The 21,627-nt window shown below is 37.5% G+C and overlaps 1 protein-coding gene across 1 annotated transcript in view; it reads right to left on the bottom strand.

Annotated features, from left to right (window-relative positions):
- The window catches only part of LOC149552419 (mediator of RNA polymerase II transcription subunit 7a-like), a 119,250-nt gene that overhangs the window by 6,343 nt on the left and 91,280 nt on the right, over positions 1–21,627 (bottom strand). The window contains exons 4-5 of the mRNA XM_089787970.1: positions 15,346–15,512; positions 15,078–15,151 (exon numbers count right to left, since the gene is read on the bottom strand). Coding sequence (XP_089644096.1) covers positions 15,078–15,151; positions 15,346–15,512 — 241 coding nt within the window. The remainder of the gene's footprint in view (positions 1–15,077; positions 15,152–15,345; positions 15,513–21,627) is intronic.

The raw sequence follows: 21,627 nt of genomic DNA, 5'->3' as shown, positions 1-21,627 counted from the left end.
AATCTAATATGGCTGGAAGAATTTCTTGAATTACATGTTTCATAAATAATTGTGTATTGATTTACTAAAGCAATCTTAATAGAAGTAGAAAACGGAAACACAAGGAACGTGAGAATATGAACTCCAGCCCATTATTAGGTGGATGCCCATTGAATTGGACAATTGGGGGCATCTGTTGAGTTGGTCAACTATGGGTGAAGAAGTCAAATTGAGTTCATTACGTGTTTTGACGTTCTTGGGCTTAATTGGGATGGATAGTCTCCTGGCATTATATGGTGCTTCTTTCCTCAAGTTTCTAAAAGGTTTGCAAATCTATATGTGTTTCTGTGAATGAGAATCTTCATTGCTATTATTTTAATGCCAAATAATTAACTTTGGTGCAAGAGCACCTAGAAAAGGCATTAAAGGAGTATAGAGTCAAATAAAACTCAATTCATAAGAAAATTCAATTACATTTGCATTTGTAATGTCATTGTGAATCAATATGAATCAATAGGTAAGGCTAAAAGAGCCCATTCTAATGAGTTGTCCAAGTTCTTCTAATATGCTCTTCAATTAGCAATTTGGTAAAATTTGTATAAAATACCCATGAAGGGGTAAAATGGTGATAGAAGACATTAATATTCCAGTATAATATGTTTGGAAGGTTCTTGTGAAGTTTTAAAGTAAATTAAGTCAAAAATTGTAAATGCAACTTTTCAAAGTTGCAAAAATATAAATTGAGAATTTGAATGGTCATAAGAGGAAGTTGGGTTGTAGTAACTTCCACATAAAGGTGTAAAGGCTATGAAAAACCTCTGCAATGGTTGTTCATAGCCATGATGTAAAGTTGGACAAGGATTGGAAAGCATTGGAAGCATTTTGGTATCATATATTCATTGTTTCAATCTATAGTTTGTTGTCTTGTAAGTTTTTGTTTTTTTGCCTTGTTGAACATCATCCAAACTTCATAGTTGTCGAACTCGAACTCAAACTCGAAACTTGTGACTTAGTTTATATCTATGGAGAATTTAAGATAATGGTGATTTGATTGATGATTGCATTGGGGAACATGTGTTAATGCCTCTAACATGTTGAAGACATTGTGTTGATGATTGAACTCTATGGTTAATTTGGGGTTCTTTGCTGGATATCATGACGCTCTGCATCAATTTGGTATCAGAGCTAGAAGATCTTGAGTGTGTGGGTAGAGTGCCGAAGGAAGCAACTCAAACTAGGACCTAGCCCAGAAAGGATTTGCTAATTGATGTTTGCTAATGATTATGGTTGTAGGTGCTTGTCCATCTAGTTGCAAGAAGGCAGACATGGAAGATTTGTCAAGGGCCAAAGAGAATGGTCCAAGGCCATAGGAGATGGTCTATTAATTGCCAAGAGACTAGCAAAGAGGACAACTCCTAGGTGAGGCAAAGAGGATGGTGGGTTGATGAGGCGTGAAGAGATGGACATGAGGTTGGTGAAGCACGATGGGAGCAGCCATATACACTCCATTGGTAGGAGTCACAAAAAGATTTCTTGAAGGAATATTGCAGCAACATATAAATAATGAAAGAAGAATGAAGAGGTATGAAAAGATGAAGATGAATGTAACGTTCCCCATCTTTTAAATCTGCAATGGATTTCTTAGCTTTTCATTCTCTGAAGGCTAAGTGGAGAAATAAGGAGAAATAAATTAAATTAAAGTCAATAAATAAATAAATCTAAAGGTGACTTTATATTTAATTAATTTAATTTTCTAGAAGCACAACTAATTATTGTATTGGAAAGAGGGAAGCTTCTAGAGAGTGTGTTTTCTAGAAGCACAACTAATTATTGTATTGGAAAGGGGGAAGCTTCTAGAGAGTGAAACTAAATAATATTTTATTTCCATCTAAAAGGGTGAAGGAAAAGAATAAATAGAGGCGAGCGCTTCATTGTTAGGCATCTGATTATTGTCAATTGCATTTGATATAAACTTGAGAGAAGAAACTAAGGGTTTCTGATTTCAGTTAGCCATTAGAGGATGTCGATTCTTCAATGTTACAACCATTTGAGGGGGTGAAATATCCACTGAATTTGGCATTCAGGAGAGCTTCATTCTAGAGTTCTATTTGTGCTTAAATTGGAGAATACATTTATTGTTGGCTGCTACAATGTCGTGAATAGTGACGTGAACAGTGTCGTGAAGAGTGACGTGAATAGTGTGGTGAACGATACCCACGCTGCAGTACTTGGCTTGATTATGATTGCGATTTCATCTTCTTCATTGGGCAATTTGTATATCAAATTTTAAAATCAATTTTGCATCATTTAAATTGGTCATTTGGCATTGTAAATGTGGCTGTCATAAGTAGTCGATGCACATTTTATATTAGATTTATAATGTAATTTCTACTCAGTTTTTTTGGGGTTGCAAAGCCAAGAGCCTTGGAATATTATGTTAAGCATTGAATTAGAAAATATCTCACTAAAGGAGTCATAAGTTATAGGTCTATATATTTGATGTAATGTGCATATCTTCCATGATTGACAGAATACTATGCATGCGAAGTGTTTGACAAAATACCAATTGGCTATAAGTGCACATTTTTCATTTAGAATTCATTTATATGCATTTGAAAAGTCAAAAGAGAATTGCATATGCATTTAGTTTTTTTCTTATATATAGCAGTAATCAATTACAGGTTTTTAGATTCACTTTGCTATCATTTCAAGCAAGCGTAATCACTCTAAAACTCAAAAACAAAAAGCATAGAAATCGTATTGGAAGTGTTCAACAATATTCCTTGAGCTAAAATCAGTCAATTTGGGCAAGGGATATTATAGTGGTATCAAAGCTTGCTTGCAAAGTGTTTGACAAAATGTCAAACAATTGAATTTGAAAAGGATTCAGTGTTTCACAAAGTTATAACCGGTTGGGGTTATTACAACGGTATCAGAGCTTGCTTGCAAAGTGTTTGACGAAATGTCAAATAACTAAATTAGTAAAGAATTTGGTGTTTGTTGAAGTTATAACCAGTTGGGGCTATTACGGTGGTATAAGAGTGGTTTCCTGCCATCCTGTGGGATAGGAAATTTATTTTAAATTCAGATTTGTTGTTGCACTTGGAGTGACCAGCACTCTAGCATATTTTAGCCATGGACAGACATGGGAGGATTGGCAGTTCTAGAAGTCAGTGGAGTAATGACGAAGTTAGTGCGAAGATGAATGCATTGCAGGAGCGTACAGAGAGACTTATGCTTCATCAACAGAGATTGACGAAGAGCTTGTCAAATCCAGAGACAATTGAAAGGGCAGTGAGATATATAGTTTCTGCCTTTAGAAGGCCGACATCAAGGTTGCAAGGAAAGAAGATTGAGTTTTCCCCGACAAGAGTCCTTAATGCAGATGTACCTATATTTAGTACAACACCTGCTAGTCCTATCTGCAATGTTGACGATGGAATTAGCTGCACTGAGCTTCATCAGGTTAAGGCTCCTAGAGCTATTATTGCAATTAGTGCAAAGACAGTTGATGTAGTTGTTACTAATGATACTTTCGCCTCTCTCGAGGACAAGATTATTATTGGAGATTTGTATGTGAGATCTCATGGTGTTGCTACAGTGCATGAGGCAATTGCTTCCTTAGGTGGGATAGAGGCACATATAGAGCCACTTAGCTGTGATGTTGGTGATGTGGGTGTTTCAGCGGAGTCAATAAACGTGGGTTTATGCTCTAGTATTACTGATTCGTAGCCGAGCAATGAGTCATGTGTGCAGAGTCAAAAGTCCGCAGTTGAGGCTTTGTCAGGAGATGTCGATGCAGATAGTACGCACACATTTGATGATCCATTTGATAATGCTACAAGATGTATTGGGTATGACACCCCTTGTCACATATTGGGAGATGACTCTGAGGAGGTTTGGGATGGATCCCAGGATCGATGCTTACATGATCTTACTATTGAGGTGGAAGTTGAGACATGCGAGGAGAATGATACGGCAAGGGCTTCCATTTCTTTGGATGAGGAGTTGGTTGAGGTACATGGCAGTTGTGTGTCAGATGCAGAATTGTGCGAGGAAGATAGCACCTATATGAGCAATCTTGTAGTGGAGAGTTCTGATTCAATTTCCTATCTCAATGCAATTAGTGAGACAGAGCTTGCATAGGAGTTAGGGATTATAGAGGCATAATGTGACTTGATGCTGAAGGTAAGTGATAGTAACATTTCTTTAGCTCTTGAGCACTATGATGTTATCCGTCAGATGTTAGCTACATCTAGTTGGGGTGCTCCTATGTTTGATGACCATGATGATAGTTCTCTTTCTCTAGTAGAGGTTAATGCACTTCAAGAGGCTGTTAGGATCTCGAAGCATAGTTACTCTCAATTAGTTGCTGACAGGGATTACCTTCTGGAGTTGGGTAGCACCTGCTATGAGATGTTGTTAGGGAAAGAGAAGGAGGTGGCTGAGCTCACCTAGGAGCTTGAGGTGACCATGGACTCTCTTCAATATACTCAAATGGCTCTTCAAGAGTCACAGCCACAGTTGGATGAGGTTGTTGTGGAGTTAGAACAAGTACAGTCGACACCAGCCCTAGACCCTGTTCAGTTACATTTTGTGGGTGGTGGTGAGTTTTCTTCTACGATTGAGGATGAGGGATGTGATGATGTGGCAAACACATTCATCCAAGATATGAGTGTAGTATGTAAAAAGGAGGTCAAAGCATCAGTGGAGACAGGCTCTCATGCTGATTTGCTTCCTTCTACTGGAAGTGAAACTATTTCTTCTTTTCATACAGCTGGTAGCATTGGACAATTGGCATTGTCACATTTTTAGAGGGATCAATTGTGGATTGTGGGGGAGCAGATTGATGCTTCCACATATAATTTCTACTATACTGAGTCATTCAAAGAGTATATGCATGAGAGCTCGGATTTGTAGGAGGTTTCATATAGTATATTTGAGGGTACTCTCATTCAGGGGTCTTGTGCTATACGACGATTGGTGAGGAAGATTCTAAAGACCTTGGCTACAATGCTTCCCAATAGGGATTTTGTGGTTGGGTTTGTTGAGAGGGTTGCCCGGGATCCTACCCGACCAAAAGTTCAGAGTCAAAGATTGGAGCCATCTTCTGATTCCCAATTTGATGATGATGAGCACCTAACAGAGATTGAGAGTTTTTATCGGCATTACACTGTGAGGAGTGCTCATCACTTTTCTTTTGACCCACAACTAGAGGACTTGGTTTTCAACGTTATGGATGGTGACAGAAGCTTTGGTATTCATTAATCCCACAGAGGGTGTACTTCTCCGCCAATGGTTGAAGATTCTAAGATATAGGGTATTGTGAAACAATTGGATGTGCTAGTGAATGAGATGAATCAAAATACAAATGGCTAACCCAACTAATTCTGAATCCAAGATTTAAGCAGAGCATGATATCGCTTTTTCAAAAAGCAAAATGTAATGACACAGTTGCGGCTTCATATTTGTGGGACATTTCTTATGAGATATTGCATGAGTCAGGCACAATTGAGGTGGAAGGTGATGAGAATTCATCTCCGGTTAAGTCAGATGATGCATTTGTTGGCATGAGTTCCCCGGATCATGTATTTGATGGTGATGTAGCAATAGTGAGAGTAGGAACATGCGAGGATACTATCATATCAAAAACCACTTCAATGTCAGTTGAACCATCCAACGAGGAGCTTGGCAGTATGCATGCAGTTGTTGATGTGTGTTCTGATGATGGCACACATGTTGATGATCATGAGTTTCATCAACTATAGATTCGGTTCAGTTTTCTGTTGCAGCAGTTAGTGTTGTTCCTGTGTCCATATATTTTCATGTGGCTACACCTATTGTTGATACAATTGGCATGAGTGCATATGGTTCGCCTATAGATACATCTTTTTCAACGCATGTTGGTGATGATCAGGATTCCAGTCCATATATATTATGTGGGTGGATACAGGGAAGAAGAGGTTTCATAGATCTCCTACAGAGTTGCCTTCTGGTGGCATTCTAACTTCTACATCATCAGCACATGTTTTGGGTGCTAGGTTGCAAGACATGTGGTTGGTCCTGATGATGCTGGTCTGCAGTTGGTTTAGTATCCACAAGGATGTCACATACTACTTCATTTGGGATCCAAGTGGAGGTTGGAGTTCATTGTGTTGTTGGATTGCTTGAGGACAAGAAATTTTAGGGAGCGCGGACTGTAATGTTCCCCATCTTTTAAACCCTCAATGGAGTTCTTAGCTTTTCATTCTCCGAAGGCTAAGTGGAGAAATAAGGATAAATAAATTAAATTAAAGTCAATAAATAAATAAATCTAAAGGTTGCTTTATATTTAATAATTTAATTTTCTAGAAGCACAACTAATTATTGTATTGGAAAGAGGGAAGCTTCTAGAGAGTGCATTTTCTAAAAGCACAACTAATTATTGTATTGGAAAGGGGGAAGCTTCTAGAGAGTGCAATTAAATAATATTTTATTTCCTTCTAGAAGGGTGAAGGAAAAGAATAAATAGTGGTGAGAGCTTCACTGTTAGGCATCTGATTATTGTCAATTGCATTTGATATGAACTTGAGAAAAGAATCTAAGGGTTTCTGATTTCAATTAGCCATTGGAGAGTGTCAGTTCTTCAGTGTTGCAACCATTTGAGGTGGTGAAATATCCACTGAATTTGGCATTCAGGAGAGCTTCATTCTGGAGTTCTATTTGTGCTTAAATTGGAGAATACATTTATTGCCGGCTGCTACAGTGTTGTGAACAGTGACATGAACAATGACGTGAACAGTTTCGTGAACAATACCTACGCCACAATACTTGGCTTGATTATGATTGCAATTTCATCTCCTTCATTGGGTGATTTGTATATCAGGTTCTAAAATCAATTTGCATCATTTAAATTGGAGTTCTATTTGTGCTTAAACTAGGGAATACATTTATTGCCGACTGCTACAGTGTCATGAACAGTGTCATGAACAGTACACGCGCTACAATACTTGGCTTGATTATGATTGCAATTTCATCTCCTTCATTGGGTGATTTGTATATCAGATTCTAAAATCAATTTGCATCATTTAAATTGGTCATTTAGCATTGTAAAAGTGGCTGTTATAAGTAGCTGTAGATGCACATTTTATATCAGATTTATAATGTCATTTCTACTCAGCTTTTTTGGGGTTGCAAAGCCAAGAGTCATGGAATATTATGTTAGGCATTGAATTAGAAAATATCTCACTAAAGGAGTGATAAGTTGCAAGTCTATATATTTGATGTAATGTGCATATCTTCCATGATTGACATAATAGTATGCATGCCAAGTGTTTGACAAAATATCAATTGGTTGTAAGTGCACATTTTTCATTTAGAATTCATCTATATGCATTTGAAAAGCCAAAAGAGAATTGCATATGCATTTAGTTCTTTTCTTAGATATAGTAGTAATCAATTACAATCTTTTAGATTCCCTTTAATATCGTTTCAAGCAAGCATAATTAGTCTGAAACTCAAAAATAGAAAGCATAGAGATCGTATTCGAAGTGTTTGACAATATTCCTTGAGCTAAAATCAGTCAGTTTGGGCAAGGGATATTACAATGGTATTAGAGCTTGCTTGCAAAGTGTTTAACAAAATGTCAAACAATTGAATTTGAGAAGGATTTGGTGTTTCACAAAGTTATAACCGGTTGGGGTTATTAAAATGAATGAATACAAAAGTGAAGATCTAACCCAAAAAACAAAAACTTGCACGTTATTTTCATCCACGTTTCCAAAGGACTTGGAAACTTTTCAAGTTTGGGAGTATGGTCCAAGGGCACCTAGAATAAACATAAAAGGAGTATAGTGTGGAATAAAACTCAATTCATAAGAAAATTCAAGTACATTTGCATTTGTAATGTCATTGTGAATCAATATGTAAGGCTAAAAGAGCCCATTGTAATGAGTTGTCGAAGTTGTTCTAATATAGTCTTCAATTAGTTCTAATATAGTCTTCAATTAGCCATTTTGTAAAATTTGTTTAAAATACCCATGAAGGGGTAAACTAGTGATAGAAGACATTAATATTCCATTATAATTTGTTTGGAAGGTTCTTGTGAAGTTTTATCATCGTTTGAGTCAAAAGTTGTTAAATTCAACTTTTCAAAGTTGCAAAAAGATGAATTGAGAATTTGTATGGTCATAAGAGGAAGTTGGGTAGTAGTAACCTCCACATGAAGGTGTAAAAGCTATGAAAAACCTCTGCAATGGTTGTTCATACACATGATGTAAAGTTGGAGAAAGACTGGAAAGCATTGGGAGCATTTTGGTATTCATATATTCATTGTTTCAATCTATTGTTTTGTTGTCTTGAAAGTTTTTCCTCTTGTTTCCAGGCCTTGTATAACCATGTACAGCCTCGAAACAAGTGTATGTCTATTATAGTGGTATAGCACATTGAATAAGATTTCCATTGCTTTTGGTTTGAGTTGATTTCATGTATCATTGAGAAAGTTATCAAGGTTTTGGTGAAAACCAATTGTAACTACCAAAACTATGATTCACAGTGACCAGTTTTGGAAAAACAACCATAACTTTTAATTGCACTATTGGATGTTTCCATAAATTGGAGAAAATATCTACAACTAGCCATTATAGAATATGAATGGTGCGATTTGCTTGGTTATCAATATGTTAAGAGTTATGAATGTCTTTTTATGACTATGTTTTCATTACCAAAATAGAGTATATTTCACAGTAGGACAATTCTTGGTTTTCTTTTGCAAGTAATGGATAGATGAAGGGTTTAAAGGAATCATATTGAATGAATAAGAGATGGATATAAAAGTATAATTTATTTATATATATGGAGAATATATGATAATGGTGATTTGATTGATGATTGTATTGGGTAACATGTGTTAATGCCTCTAACATGTTGAAGACATTGTGTTGATGATTGAACTCTATGGTTAATTTGGGGTTCTTTGTTGGATTCCATGATGCTTTGGATCAGTTTGGTATCAGAGCTAGAAGATCTTGAGTGTGTGGGTAGAGCACCGAAGGAGGCAACTAACACCAGGACCTAACCCAATGTAATAACCCTATCTAGTTATAGCTAAATCAAGCATCAATTTCTTTCACATTTCAATGGTTTGACATTTTGTCAAACACTTGGCAAGCAGCCCAATTACCACTGAATATATGATGTCTTAAATTTTCAAACACAATATCATGATGTATAGGAAACTGATCACAAATTTATTTTTGGCCTTATAAGTTTTGCATAAATAAATACCAAACACCAATAAACAATTATGAAATGATTCACACCAACCTCTGAATTAATTCATCAACAAACCATATAGCAATATAATGAAAAGGAAATTTAATTGTTGGCTGATTTTAAATCAGAATTTGAAGCCAGCTGGTTTACTTTCAAACTATGTAATATTAACTGAATTTACAAATTAAGAACCTGGTCTTTACCGTAGAATGTAATTACAAAGTCAAACTGAAAGCCACCTAGTCCAATTTCAATCTAGCGTTCACAGTCTATCCTTACAAATGCTGCCCAAAACAAACTCCAATCTGCAGACTAAACCCTTGTCCAACAATAGAGACATTATAATATTCAATTGCATAAATGCTCCTCAGCCACAATTAATACAGAAAGAGGAGACGATAATAAAACTCAAAAGTCCACAATACCTCAGCTGTGGATTCTTCAACTGTAGATCCCAAACCTTTATACTTCAGCGAGGGCAAAAACTTCAGACTCAGAAATGTCACAAAGACAACAAGAGCAAAATAAGATAATCAAATAATTGGATGCTTTACTCGTCAAATGGGCTCATATTTATAATCTCCAAAAGGCACAAAGTTTCCCAAATGAACTTCACTTAAGAAGCTTTCCACACACAACATTAAAATATAATAAAATGTCATTATAATCTGATTTATTAATTGTTTTTGGCTCCAAAAATGACCTTTTCCACCATAACTTAAAATTCTAACATGTAAGGCCACTGTTTCTTGTTCCCATGATTTAAAACTTTTTGTCCTGGTTCCAACGAGCTATGACACTAAGGTGACCAACTAACAACACTATCAAAAATAGCAACCTCAATGTATTTATATGAATAATAATAATAATTCACCCGTCTTGCGAAAACAACTGAAGAGGCATCAAAATCAAAATTTGACAACACCAAAGTGATCTTGATGATGAAAGATGATGAATGAACCTAACAGGATGACTTACTATAAATAGACGCTCCCTCCAAGATTCTTGAAGCACAAACTGGAAGCCCAAAATAAAAATTGAGAGTATCCTCCAACTCCTCTAACTCAACTGAGCTCATCGAAACCAACAGATTGACTTAATATAAATAGTAAGTCCCTCAAACAGAGCCAAAACACACATAGGCTGTTGGACAGCCTATAACCACACAACTGAGACTCTCAAATCCCACTGTCACCTCACGAGGGTCGCAATGGTGAACTGACTTGGCCAATTGCAGGAACCTGCTAAAAATGGGGACATCACACCCAAGAAGGATTTGCTATTTGATTTTTGCTAATGATTATGATTATAGGTGCTCGTTTATCTAGTTGCAAGAAGGCAGACATCGAAGGTTTGTCAAGGGCCAAAGAAAATGGTCCAAGTCAATAGGAGATGATCTATTAATTGCCAAGAGACTAGGGAGAGAGGCAAAGAGGAGAACTCCTAGGTGAGGCAAAGAGGTTGGTGGATTGATGCAGCGTGAAGAGGTGGACATGAGGTTGGTGAAGCACAATGGAGAACAGCCATATACACTCCATTGGTAGGAGTCACAAGAAGATTTCTTGAAGGAAGATTGCAGCAACATATAACTAATAAAAAGAAGAATGAAGAGGTATGAAAAGACAAAGATGAATGAACACAAAAGTGAAGATCTCACCCAAAAAAATAAAACTTGCACATTATTTTCATCCATGTTTCCAAAGGACTTGGAAACTTTTCAAGGCTAGGAGTATGGTACATGAGCACCTAGAAAAGGCATAAAGGGAGTATAGAGTGGAATAAAACTCAATTCATAAGTAAATTCAAGTACATTTGCATTTGTAATGTCATTGTGAATCAATATGTACGGCTAAAAGAGCCCATTGTAATGAGTTGTCCAAGTTGTTCTAATATGGTCTTCAATTACTCATTTGGTAAAATTTGTATAAAATACCCATGAAGGGATAAAATGGTGAAAGAAGACATAAATATTCCATTATAATATGTTTGGAAGGTTCTTGTGAAGTTTTAAAATCATTTGAGTCAAAAGTTGTAAAATGCAACTTTTCAAAAGTTGCAAAAAGATAAATTGAGAAGTTGTATGGTCATATGAGGAAGTTGGGTATTTGTAAAGTTGGAGAAGGATTGGAAAGCATGGGAAGCATTTTGGTATCATATTTTCATTGTTTCAATCTATTGTTTTGTTGTCTAGAAAGTTTTTCCTCTTGTTTCCAGGCCTTATACGACCATGTACAGTCTCAAAACAAGTGTATTTCTATTATGGTAGTAGAGCACATTGAATAAGATTTCCATTGCTTTTAGTATGAATTGATTCCATGCATTATTGAAAAAGTTATCAAGGTTTTGGTGTTGCAACTGCCCAAAACTATGATTCATAGTGACCAGTTTTGGAAAGACAATCATAACTTTTAATTGCACCATTGGATGTTTCTGGAATTTGGAGAAAATATCTATAACTAGCCATTATAGAATATGAACGGTATGATTGGCTTGGTTATCAATATTTTAAGAGTTATGAATGACTGTTTATGACTGTATTTTCATGATCAGAATAGAGTAGACTTCACAGATGGACAATTCTTGGTTTTCTTTTGCAAGTAATGGATAGATGAATGGTTTAAATGATTCATATTGAATGAACAAGAGACAGATGTAAAAGTATAATGTATTTATATCTATGGAGAATATATGATAATGGTGATTTGATTGATGATTGTATTGGGGAACATATGTTAATCCCTCTAACATGTTGAAGACATTGTGTTGATGACTGAACTCTATGGTTGATTTGGGCTTCTTTGTTGGATTTCCATGATGCTTTGCATTAAACTTCCATGATGCAATTACCACTATGTAACTTAATAAGAAAATAGTCTTGCATATGAATTATGTTATTGCTATTGTTATTGGGGAAAAAATGAAGGTTATCCCAAAAAACAGGCCTTACAATTGGTATCAAAGCATTGATCCTGCCAGCCTGTAGGGTTGCTTCTTTCCTCAAGTTTGTAATATGTGTTTGTGAATGAGAGTCTTCCTTGCTATTGTTTTAATACCAAATAATTGACTCTCTTGATGCAATTACTACTATGTAATTTAATAAGAAATACTCTTTCAGATAAATTATGTTATTGCTATTGTTACTAGGTCAAGATTTAATGTTATCTTACAATTTCGAAGCATTGATCCTGCCAGCCTGCATATCATAACTCGGTTTAAAAATAATAGTTCAAACTTCAAAGTCAATAAAGATCATATGAAATGAATGTGCACATGTTTTTAAAATGACAATCATGCCACATTTATAACAGCTACTGACATGCTTTCTAAGAATCAATTGTATTTGGTCTCTTATATTGCAAAGTGGCAAAGAAGAAAGCCAAATGACTCATGAGATGGCACTATTGTTGCCTATGGGTGGAGACAAGGATCTCAGGCTTGAATAGAGAGCGTACAAAATAATAAAAAGAGAGTAAAATGTTATTTACAAATCTGTTGAGACAATGGCAGTAGCTGTGCAGAGAAGTGTAGGAAGGGTTCCCTTATGAATAACCATCGAAACTGTGAGACGTGAATACACCTCACAGACCTTATACATATCAAAGAATGGTGTGTATTATCAAAATGCAGTGACAACCTTATGAAGGAACATATGAATAACATATAATAAGCCTGAGATTCACCATAAATTTCACTGGCAAGGCAGGAGTAAATCAATATAAAATAACAATATCATGTTTAATGGCATAGAAACAAGAGTGGTTTGGCAAACATATCTGCATCCCAAGTACAAATCAGAAGTGTCAATACAAGGTTGTGAAAGGTTCATTCATAAGGTCTTTGTGTTCCTCAAAATTAAGTCCAACAAAGTACTGGTTATCTTTAGGATGCTAATTCATCTTTGGGCTTCAGCTATTTTTATTTATACCAATTAACATCAATTTCAAACTTTTTGTAATTAAGATTACTTGTCACAATGAAAATCTGTGGTTATTATTCTTTAATCCTCCTAGATTTGGTGAAGCCAAACTACTCAGAGAACACCAGATAATAAGGAGCTTTGGAGTTGAGAAGTACATTTAATAGTTGCTACACCCTTACTTCCTCAAGATCTGGAAGCAATTCATTGAACTGATGATAAACGGATCTCAGCAGTAAAACTTGAAATATGTTGACTTGAAATCTCTCCATAGAACCCCTAAGCTTCTTCTGACAAATAAAGGGAAAACATCTTCATAGAACATTACATGGATGTGTGTCATGCTTCTAAACCTCATTTTAATATGTAGAAGACTCCTCTTATATTTCAATTCTTGCCGAATCCCAACACAGTTACAACTCACATTCAAAATAAACTGTACAGACGTATATGTCTTCGTACATGTGATAAAGGTTAGAAGTTGCATACATCAAAGCCTTTTACTATTAGAGTCATCTTCAACACTCTCTCCATGATCATTCCACTATTGCTTGAGAACAAGCAAATTTGGGAAGGGTAGGCTACCATGCCCTGCCTATGGTTAGGACTTTGTAAATACAAATCACAGCACTAAAAGCTTGAGCATCTAAAGGATTGAAAACTGACCTAGTTTTAAAATATGTTTAGCACTGACTGGAGGAAAAAATGTTCCATGCCCCTGCTATGAAACATCTTCTCCCATCCCTAAGAGAGAATAAAATAATAAAATATTTACCTGCATCTATTTGTTATTTATGCATCTGTGGGCAGAAAATGATCTTATTCATAGACGTTTCCATTTTTTGTTGTCTAAGCTGACCACTACATGATGGAGTTCCTTCCATAACCTGTCCACTTGTAAAGCTTAACAAATTGCTAAAAAGGGAAGTTTCCAAGGGCCACATGAGATGAAGAGGCATGGGATACATATGCAAAAGGCAGTGATTATCATGGAGGAGACACCACATTTGGTGAAAAGGTAAGGGGAGTATCTATTCATCCCCCTTGACAGATATTTAAAGAGAATTTTCATTTAGAGGAAAGCATCAAATAAGAACAAGAATTCTCATACATACACATATATATACATGTGTATATATATGTGTGTGTGTGTATAACAGTCAGACAACCTACATATTCATCTTTCTAAACTAATTCGTATGTTAGACAAAGAATCTAATATGACCAGACAAATTTCTAGAATTACTTCATAAAGGATCGTGTGTTCATTTTAGGGAGCAATCTTATTAGAAAGACCAAAGGGAAAGACAAGGAAGGTGGGAATATAAAATCCCACCATTAGGTGGATGCCCATCAAGTTGGTTACTTGTGGCCCCCATTGAGTTGATTACTTGTGGCCTCCATCGAGTTGGGTTGCGACTCTAATATGGGTGTCTGAAATAAGAATCTTCATTTCTCTTGTTTCGATACCAATTAATTAACTTCCTTGATGCAATCCAAATATATGTAATGTAATAAGAAAATACTCTTGAAAATACATTATGTTATTTTTATTGTGAATTAGGGCAAGATTTAAGGTTATCCCAAAAGGGGACATTACAAACTGTTGTTGTCAAACTAATCCTAGATTTGAGAAATGGCTAAAACAAATCATGGCTCGTATCTTGTAACAAGTTTATCCATGGACCCTCCCAAAAGATGTTTCAACAAAAAGACATTTTACCAATCAACTTTTAAAATATATTTAAATTGAAGAATGTAAAATTTGTAATTCCCCTTTTCAACAACGAACAAAATAATTTTTGCAGCGCAATCTTCACTAGCTATTAATAGAATTTAGCACTCAAACAATCATGTATATGGATATGATTTCACTCCCATCATCTATTTACAGAAAATTAGAGTCAGTACAAAGTTGTTTGTGTCCTACCTTCGAATATCTTCAATTGCTTGCTTTCTACGTTGTATTTGTAACTGCAAAATGTGAATCAAAGTCGCTCTTGCCTAAAAGAACAAGCAAAGGTTAGATTACTAGAAAATAAAATTATACATACATTTGCATGGCATACAAACCATATAGGTCAGGTTTTGACATTTTGTGAAGTTTCCTTTCATCATATTACAGCAGTGATGGCATCTTATAGATTGAACTGACTAGCAAAAAAAATCACAATAAACAATAACACAGTTTAACTCACCTGATGAGGTCGCAAAGAATTGAGAAGATGATACATATTCTTGAATATTAAACCTATGTCCTCCACTCTACGTGCATATTGAGATGGCCTCTCAACTAATACATCAGCAAGCTCCAAAACTTGAAGCAACAATTCCCTATTTAGTGTCTTCAACTCTTTTTTAAAATCTGCATAACAAGATCAAAATAATGAAACAACGAATTTGTATAGCATGAGGAACTATTCAATATCTATTCCATTTAATATAGCAAGTGAACTATAACCCAGGCTCCATGACCATTTAACTAATTCAGTTATACAAGTATGTTAGTGGAAAGGAAATTTCTAAAAGCATGCCAGAAATCATTAACTCCAAAATTATGGTATTCTTTGATTTTATTTATGAATACCTCAAATTTCCTTTTAGAATTTTTTTTCATAAACATCACCATCATTATTCATGACTCCTACTTTTCTTCATTATGTGTGTCAGATGTAAGTCGAATATAGACAGGGACACTGCATCTGTAGATAATTTCAAACAAATCAAAATGGTTATGGGTTCACCAAACAACAATGAGCATCATGTGAGTGAAGTAGAGAAGACATCACCACTTTCCTAGGCGGTTTTTGTTACACCCATATTAGAGCACAGTGCTAACATTATTATAATTTGTATAAGGTCGATAAATTATACTATGAATAATTATTATTTAAACATATCGCCTCCTTAACTATGCTAATGCCAACATCAACAAAAAATTTACAGTATAGCATTAACATGGTCAATCATAATAGCTTTGAATGGAATTGGATTGAAGAAAATGAAAAAAATGAAAAAAAATAAGCTCAAAGAGGATAAGGGTAATGCACAAATAGGTTGTAAACAAGATAGATTCTATTGAAGTTTGAAACAATAAGGGATCATTTGGAAGCTATAGCTCAATATTTAAAGAACCCCTAAATAAGGTTATGAGAGAGCTGACAAATTTGGTTTAAATAAATCCTAAGCAATGAGATGAGAGGAAATCTTTCTTCGAGGAACTCCTATCATGAATAGGATTTACAAATGTAATGCCAAAAATGCAAAAGACAAAACACAACCAAGGAATCCATCATGTTAACAATTATATCACTAATCAGTGATGCAATGCATATGCACAAGCAAGTATAGTCATCACATACAACTACACTCACAATGACCCTTGGTGCAGAGCACCCAAACATACAATGCATATAAACTCCTTTGTAAGGTCATAGGAGATAAGATAAGATAATGATATTAATGTCCAACAAAAGACCAAGAAGAGGTCTATGGGACTGAAAGATTACAACAAAGGCAGAGTAGAACCCAGCAGGAGCACACAAAGGTGTCCGAAGAAAAGCAACAACAATAAACAAAAACAAGCAACAGATCACAGAGACCGGAAAAGCACTAGGAGGCTTTCTTGGGCGAAAAGAAACCTGTCACAAAATGATACACGTGTCGATGCATATAGGTACTACACTGTCTCCGACCCATCCCAGAGGAGTGTCGCTGGTGTAAATAAGCAGAACGGGATCTGACATATCTAGAAAGCTCACTAGGCCGAATAGAGCTAGAGAGCCTTTTCACACCACGTAAGGGGGATAATGGTGTGAAAAAGGTAGTAATGAGCTGAGTAGAAGAGTGTCAGTGTGGAAGCAGAGTCTGAATCATGCTATCCCTGAGCATAGTGGCTTCCCGAAGATATAGTGCAAGGCATCTCTAATCATAATAGCTGAAGAAATCATAGAGAGAGAAGCACTCTCTGAACAAACAAAAGAACCTCCCTCTAATCTCATAATAAATAGGGCATCAAAAAAGAAAGTGAGCCTCATTCTCCACCTCCCTTGTGGTACAAAACAAACAGGTTCGCTCCTCCCTGTCAATATGATGATCCGACTAAGCCCGAAGACGGTGAGAACCAACTCTGAAAGAACCTAAAGAGAATCGTAGGGCATGAGACCAACGTCGTGAGAGATAGCTAGGTCGGGCAATAATCCCATCAGAGATCTCCAAGAAGTGTGTCGCATAAAAAGACATCCATGGGCATAACCCACCAGGAGGGTTAACCCAGGTAGCAATAATGTAACATCTATAGATATCAAGCCGAACATGCTCATTTAACTCCTGCCGAGAAGGGAGAAGATGAGCAGGAGCATCCAAGGAAAACTGAAAAGGGGGGAGACGGTCAATATTAATCCCAATCGAGCTCAGCAAAGAGGAAGCCTACGCATACCAACACCGCGCACAAACACCAGATTCAGCAGCCACCATAAAAACCAAAGAACAATAAGCTAAATAAGAGTAGCAATCATGGTCCCCAGCCATATCCGCAAAACCACGAAGGCGATGAAGAAACCAAACTAAGTCAAAAATGGCCGCGAGTCTAAAAGGATGAGCCCCAAACTCAGCAAGAATGATACTGTGAGGAGTAGATCTATGACATCTGATAATGCGCCGCAAGAACAAAGTCTGGACCCGCCCAATCGAGGCCCAATCAGAGCTAAGGAGAGAAGGGCCCCAAACCACAAAGCCATAAAGAACAGTCGAACGAACAAGAGCATCTAGGAGAGATAACTTAGACGAGGTATCCTGAAAGTGATGTCTGAAGCATTGTTTCTCAAGCAAAGCAAGAGAACCCATACCCTTATTAACTCTGGGTTGAATAGCAGGTCTCATACTAAACCGCGGTCCAGAAAACATAACCCCCAAATATATGTAGGATGAAGTAATCTCAATCTCCTGGCCCCGAAACATAAAGTGAAGATGAGAGGTCTTTAAACAATTAAAGACCATGATCCAAGTCTTACCCAAGTTAACCACCAGTTATCTCTGATCACAAAATAAAGCCAATCTATCAAGAAAGCCAGATTCAGCAGCCACCATAAAAACCAAAGAACAATAAGCTAAATAGGAGTAGCAATCATGGTCCCCAGCCATATCCGCAAAACCACGAAGGCGATGAAGAAACCAAACTAAGTCAAAAATGGCCGCGAGTCTGAAAGGATGAGCCCCAAACTCAGCAAGAATGATACTGTGAGGAGTAGATCTATGACATCTGATAATGCGTCGCAAGAACAAAGTCTGGACCCGCCCAATCGAGGCCCAATCAGAGCTAAGGAGAGAAGGGCCCCAAACCACAAAGCCATAAAGAACAGTCGGATGAACAAGAGCATCTAGGAGAGATAACTTAGACGAGGTATCCTGAAAGTGATGTCTGAAGCATTGTTTCTCAAGCAAAGCAAGAGAACCCATACCCTTATTAACTCTGGGTTGAATAGCAGGTCTCATACTAAACCGCGGTCCAGAAAACATAACCCCCAAATATATGTAGGATGAAGTAATCTCAATCTCCTGGCCCCGAAACATAAAGTGAAGATGAGAGGTCTTTAAACAATTAAAGACCATGATCCAAGTCTTACCCAAGTTAACCACCAGTTATCTCTGATCACAAAATAAAGCCAATCTATCAAGAAATCTCTGTAACCTGTCAGGAGAGGAAGCAAGGAGAACAATATCATCCGCAAAGAGAAGAATCGAGATCAGAACCTGATTAAGATAACAACCATCTCCTGGGAGCGAAGAGTTCAAGAGGAAGTCCTCCATCTCATCAATATATAACCCAAATAAAGTAGGAGAGAGAGGACACCCCTGCTTAACCCCAATAGTACTATAGATCAGATCCGAAAAGCCATCGAGAGTCCTGAATCTTCCGACCACAGTCTCATATAATCTCATAGTAGCGATACGCAGCATCTCAGAAATACCAATTTCCCTAAGTCTCTCAAATAGAGCCACCCTAGGAACAGAGTCAAAAGCTTTGTGAAAATCAACAAAGCAACTGTACACCTTTTCTGATCTGTGTCTAGCCTCCTCAATAATAGCCCGTACCATGAAGATGTGATCCATAGTCTGATAATCCGCCCGAAAGCCAACCTGCCCTCTAGCCCTACAACCAATCCTGTCTAGCTCCGCAGATATTAAGAGTTGTAGCATATAGTTTGGCAAAAGTGTGCCCAATCATGATGGTTCTATAGTTCCTCGGATCAGAAACAGGCCTGGTCCTAGACCAGGAAACCGGAAACCCAGAGTGGATCACTCTATTAAACATAATAGAGAGATAAGGACCTAGAACTGAGGCCTCGAACTTGAAAAGCTCGGCCTGGAAACCTTCCTCATCAGCAACTCTACTACACTTCATGGATCTGATAGCCTCATAGATGTGGGAAGGGGTGAAAAGGCGAGCGAAAGGAGGCCAAGGGGGGTGAATGGAAGGCTGCCCAGGAATGTCATAAAGAGCTATAGTGTGCAAAGTAAGGGAGTGAAAGTCAAGGGTGGAAGGTGGAGAAGGACGGTGGGGGAAAAGGGTACGCCAAAAGAGCTGGGGGTTACGAATCAGCGTGGAGCAAAGAGATTTACACTTTGAGGCAGTAAAGTTACGCTTCTTACACCGAAGCAAGCGGAGATAAGACGAGCAAATACTAGTAAAGTCGGTGGAGTGAGCCTCAAAAGCAAAGCGCATAGCACGATGAATGGATTTGCAGTCCGAATCGAACCACTAGTTCATGGGGTAAGTGTTACGACGCTTGTTGCGGAGGAGCAAGGGGGGGCGGTGAGGGATGGAAAGAGTGGCAGACTTAAGGATAGCCGACGCGAGCAAGTCAAACATGGAGTTGGCCTCGCACGAGTCAGAGAATCCCAAAGGGCTAAGGAGTCTGGAAAGATGAGCGGAGAAGAGCTCACAGCCACCATCAATAAAATGGAAGCGAATAGGCAAGCGAGCAGTGATAGAAGGATGATGAGGGGACATGAGCGAGGGCACAGAAAGAGGGGAGAGGCCAAAATTAATGCTAAGGAGAGAGTGATCCGCAAGAGGAAGGCGCAAGATGGTCAAACTGCGAATACCAGGGATGAAGGAAGGATAGGCAAGAGCATAATCCACGACACTAGCACCACCACAATGGGGCCAACAAGTGAAGATCTTAGAACTAGGGAAGCAAGGGAGGCCGTTCAAGATCACCAAATCAGAAGACCCACAAAACCGCAACAAATGTCTACCATACCCAAACAACGGCCCAAGGGCATCCTCAGAAGATCTATGAAGCCCTAAAGAAGTAGGATCAATCTCGGTGGAGCATATGGAATCTGAGCGACGATCATAAATTGGAGTCTGCAGTACTTTGGTTCTCACATTGAAATCCCCGAGAATAATGATGTCCCCTAAAGCAGCAAATTGAGAAATAGTCTCACGAAGATCAATAAACGGATCACCATCATTGGTACCATGAATAGCATAGCGAGAAGCAACTGGTGGAAAGTAGCAAGCAGCCAAGTAGAGATCTCTCTGACAATAACACTTACGATCAATGCGGACCCACATAAATCTAGCAAACAAATCTGAGTGTACGATAGAAGTGCTACTAAAAATATCATCCTTAATCAAACAGGCCACACCCCCCGAGCCCTGCACACCTCCCGAGACACGAACCTCCTCCCTATAAACGAATAACCACTGAAAACCTGTGACACCTAGCAAAGGACGCACAAGACTCTCGTGAGTCTCACATATGGCAAGAATATCAGCAGAACCCACAGCATCAAGAAGAAGACCATCACATATCAAGAAATTACTCGGTAGCATATCACATGTCATGAAAAATCCAAAATTGTGAGGCTAAGGCACCCATTGGTGCACTATAAAGCTTGGATCACCTTCAGTCACTACAAGATTTCAGGCATTTCCTATTTGTTTTGTTAAAATAAAGGTTTTAGAGTCCTATTAAGTCATTTTACACTTGTCTAAAACCGATACCAAGGTCTTCGTGGGTTAATACATTTAAAATAACAAAAGTTGTCAAATTGCCATAATGAAAAGTTGCATTTTGGGAAGCAACCTTTCAAATTTTGGTTATAACTGGCCTTGGTTGGTTGTGACCATTGAAGGAGGCCTATTTGAATGTATTAGACATCTCTCAGAAAGGGACATAGGAGGTGTGATGATTTGCAGCATTGTGAGCAATAAAATTCTGAGTTTTACCTTCATTTGTGTTGTTTCCTGTGATTGTACGGCTCTGTATGGATTGGCAGACTAGATCAGAGCACATGGTTGGATAGAGAGATGAATTAGCTTTCCATTACATTTGGTTTGGTGTTGATTTTATCTGTCTATCAAAAGCTATAACAATTCTAAGATTCTTGTGCAGGCAGCATTGAAACCCACACTAACTAGGGTGTGTAGACAAGATGGAGCCCTGAAGTGTCTTCCCACTGCTGGAATT

This window comes from Cupressus sempervirens, chromosome 6 (genome assembly GCF_028749045.1).
Source record: "Cupressus sempervirens isolate cs-2001-9-10 chromosome 6, ASM2874904v1, whole genome shotgun sequence".
NCBI classification, from domain to species: domain Eukaryota; kingdom Viridiplantae; phylum Streptophyta; class Pinopsida; order Cupressales; family Cupressaceae; genus Cupressus; species Cupressus sempervirens.
This window is presented reverse-complemented; position numbering and strand designations above follow the sequence as displayed.